We start from the raw sequence: 3,850 nt of genomic DNA, 5'->3' as shown, positions 1-3,850 counted from the left end.
TTTTCAAGGCCTGGAAAAGTCGTGGAACTAGTAAAAATCATTGAAAGTTTTGGATAAATAACAAAAATGTGTTGTGTGTAATAAATTAATTGACATTAATGTAACAAAACGGTGAATTTATGTTCTGTAGGTGATGACGTAACACATCTCTAATGTGCGTCAACACGTTTGATTTTGTTTTTTTGTTGACATATAAAATATGTATTTTCAAGCCATTTTTTAAAGAAAACACGTCCGTGGGTTTTCTTCGGCATGTTTTCTCCAAAATTTAAAAGAAAAAAACTTGCCAAAACTTTTAAAAGACATTTGAAAAAAAAATCCTCAAAATTTTGGACAATTCTTTCAAAAAATTTTAGCTATATTTGGCAATCTTAATAGAGACATAAAAAATATTGGTTAATTATTTATTTATTTTTTAATGTATTGGGGGGTGGTTTTTATAGAGATGTTTTTGGTGTGTGTTTCTTCCTTTTAACATTTTTGGCCATGTTTTTAATTTTGTATTTCTTAGATTTCTTAGGCATGTTTTCTTTGAAAATCACAAAAAGTTAAATCATTTATCACAGCCAGAAACTTTTTAAAAAAGAAACTGTAGTTAGATTTTCACGTTTCTGATGGTCGTTATTACATAATATGGGATGCTGAAATGATGTTTGAACATAGTTTGAGTTACATGTTTGAAAACGGGACAAGCAATAAAACAACGATATTTTGCGTCCTGAAAAGTAATGGATATGTTTTGAAGTTTTTTCCCATGACAGTGTGTGGGAACCCCGTTCATGGTTTCATTTACATGATATTTACATTTTGGTCCGTGTCTTGCTGAGATGTTAAACGTGCGTGTGCTGCTGCAGGCAGGGCCTCAGGGTGCACTACCCCAGCCAGACTGCAGCGCCCTCCAGAGGCTTCCCGGACTTCCTGCTCCGAGTGCCGGCGGCCAGCGTGGCCCAGCCGCGGTCCGGCAGCACCACCGAGGCCAGCGAGTCCGACGACGATGAGGACGAAGAGGACGACGAAGAAGGCACGTCTGCCGCTCCGGTGCCCGTCGACCCCGTCCCGCCTGCTAGTCCTCGCCTCAGCGCCTCCGTCCACCACACGCAACCACAGGAAGTGGGCCCGACCGGTGAGTGTGACCAGCGTTGTGTCGTTTTCACAGACCAGTGAGAGTGAGTGTGTTGTTTTCTGAGAGTCCAGTTTGACTTTTTGTTATTTGTGTGCAGACGTCAGTGCAGCTGCAGACGGGGAGAGGACGGACGCACAAAATCTGAATGTTCAGGTAACATTTCACCTTTTCAGTGTTCCTCATTGTGATGCACTGAACAGATTTTGTTGGAGATATTTTTAAGCGATGAACGGTCACACATGAGCAACTTAACGTGATGACCCAAAAATTAATGAGAAATTAGTTTAAAAAGTTCGAAGAAAATTACCTGAAAACAAGCACACAAAAAGACAGAGATATAAAATAATGTTTATTTTAGTTAGTTATTATAGTTTCAGCAGGTTAGTTAGCTCGTGAAAGCTGTTTGAAAGCAGCTCAAGAAAAGTCAGTTTGTTTTTTTTTTCTAAGCAAAGTTTGTCATTTTCTTGTCACATTTGAATTTTGTTTTTATTTTTGCACTTTGCGGGACATTTCATACCAAATTGCTGATTGCCCTTTTCTATGTAAGAAATCCCATTTTTAAGGTTTAAGTAGTTGAAAAGCGCTGATGCCAGCGTCCGGGTTTTAAAGGGTTAATCTCCTCACCTGTACCTGCAGCCACACACCTGTGCATCACTATCGAATGTTAAAAATCTAAACATTTTGTCTGGATAGTTTGATGTTTTCCTGTCCATGCATGAAACTCTTCTCATGTCTACCTCCAGCCGGACTCCGTGGCTTCCTCGGCGTCCGTTCAGTCATCGCCCGCCGAAGAGGGCGAAGGCGACACCTGCACCATCTGCTTTGAGGCGTGGACGACAGCTGGCGAGCACAGGCTGTCCGCTCTGCGCTGTGGACACCTCTTCGGCTTCACCTGCATCCAGCGCTGGCTGAAAGCTCAGGGCCCGGCCGCTAAATGTCCGCAGGTCAGTGACGCTGCTGTCGGGGCTCCCGCAGGTCCTCGAAAAGTCTTAAATTCATAGCATATATATTTCTAAAAGCTATTTTTTTATTCAACAGATATCTGATAGAAACGTCATACCTCCCAAAGTCATCAGCAATGCTCGTTAAACAGTAAAATTCAGATTTTTATGAAATAATGTTGCCTCTCGTCTACTTTTGCTGCCGTAATTACTGAAGTCATCATGAAAATCCCAGCACCCCCTTTTTTATTTATTAAAGTTTGGAGAGATGATTCTCTTGCAAAAAAATAACTAAATTTTTTTTCCTTTAGCCAAATACATTATTTTCTGTCTTTTAATGGGATTTTTATTCATGTTACACATATTGTAAAGTAGATCAGTCACTACCACAAACACCACAAACCGCAGCACAACGCAAAAAACACACAGCTCGGCCAACGCGAGAGAGAGCACACAAGCGAAATCAAAATAGTAAAAAAAAATCAAACATACCATTTCACTGATCTATAAATAACACCTTAATTGGTAATAAAATATCTTAAATTGGTCTTAAAAATGTTGAGATAATTGTTAGTATTTATTATTTTAGAATTTATTAAATTTAACATCACACATGTAACATTTATTTACAAATGAAAAATGACAAAGCCTTTTTAAAGGAATGAACAGTTATGACAACATAATTTCTGTTTTTGGGGATTTTCTCTACAAAAGATTGACTTTTTGAGGGAGATCATCTCACAACATATTTTATATTGGAGTAAATATTTGGGCAAACTTGTTCTAACTGGAAGTAATTGTTTATCCTAAAATTTGTCTAAATTTGGATTTCGAGTGGCATTAAAAAAGTCTAAAAAGTCTTAAATCTAACTTTCCTTGATTTTTAGGAACTCTGACTTTGTTTTTTCAGGAAGTCGTTTTATTTTCTTTCTTTTCCCCTGTTTTTTTTTTATCCTGCGTCTCACATCTGGACTTTGACTTGTTTCTGTTGTTTCTCTTTAGTGCAACAAGAAGGCGAAGCGTTCAGACATCGTTCTGCTGTACGCGCCCAAGCTGAGAGCGCTCGACAACTCGGAGCAGGAGAGCTTAAAGAAGTGAGCGATGTTTTCTGTGTGCTCGGTTTAAGCTGGAGAGGTGCGGCAGTTTGATTCCAGCTCGACCAAACAGTTAAAGTCTAAACTGCTCAAAGAATATCCCAAAACCCAAAATGTACCGTTCTGGTGTCAAAGACTCGTCTCCTGCAGGATTCAAACATGGTTGGCAAAGGTTAACCCTTTAAACCACTGATCAGCGTCAGTCGTCCCGTGCTTTGTTTGGTTTAATTTGTCTCGTGGGACAAAATGCAATTAAGAACTTGGCATGAAATGTCGCATATTGAAAAAATTTAAAATTTAAAATTAGATTTAAAAAAAAGGGTGGGAGAGTTATCAGAAAATTGTCAAATGCTAAAGAATTTTTTAAAAATTCTAATTACATATTTAAAATTAAGTCAAAGGTAAATATAATAATTCTTTTTTTAACAGAAAAATCAGTAAAAGGTGACAAGAAAATGACCTGAACATTAGATAAAAAGAAAAACTGAGTGGGAGAATTATCAGAAAATTTTTAAATAGCTAGAGAAAAAATGTTTATTATAATTACATATTTAAAATTGGGTGACAGTTACATTTTTTAAAAATGAAAATTAGTAAAAGGCAACAAGAAAATGAGCTTTAAAAAGCAGAGTGGGAGAATCATTAGAAAGTTATCCAAATGCTAGGTGAAAATAAAGAAAACTACAATAATA

The 3,850-nt window shown here is 37.5% G+C and overlaps 1 protein-coding gene across 1 annotated transcript; it reads left to right on the top strand.

Annotated features, from left to right (window-relative positions):
* Positions 1-854: 854 nt before the first annotated feature.
* On the top strand, positions 855-3,254 carry LOC121937648 (E3 ubiquitin-protein ligase RFWD3-like; the record flags this gene model as incomplete). The annotated part of the gene is made up of 4 exons (XM_042480976.1): positions 855-1,123; positions 1,221-1,276; positions 1,867-2,067; positions 3,067-3,254. Coding segments are annotated over 4 exons (622 nt in total), but the record flags the coding sequence as incomplete, so codon positions are not given.
* Positions 3,255-3,850: the final 596 nt, after the last annotated feature.

The sequence above is a fragment of the Plectropomus leopardus genome, unplaced genomic scaffold (assembly GCF_008729295.1).
Source record: "Plectropomus leopardus isolate mb unplaced genomic scaffold, YSFRI_Pleo_2.0 unplaced_scaffold26982, whole genome shotgun sequence".
NCBI classification, from domain to species: Eukaryota; Metazoa; Chordata; class Actinopteri; order Perciformes; family Serranidae; genus Plectropomus; species Plectropomus leopardus.
Note: the sequence above shows the minus strand (reverse complement) of the source record. Positions and strands in the feature narration are given on the sequence as shown.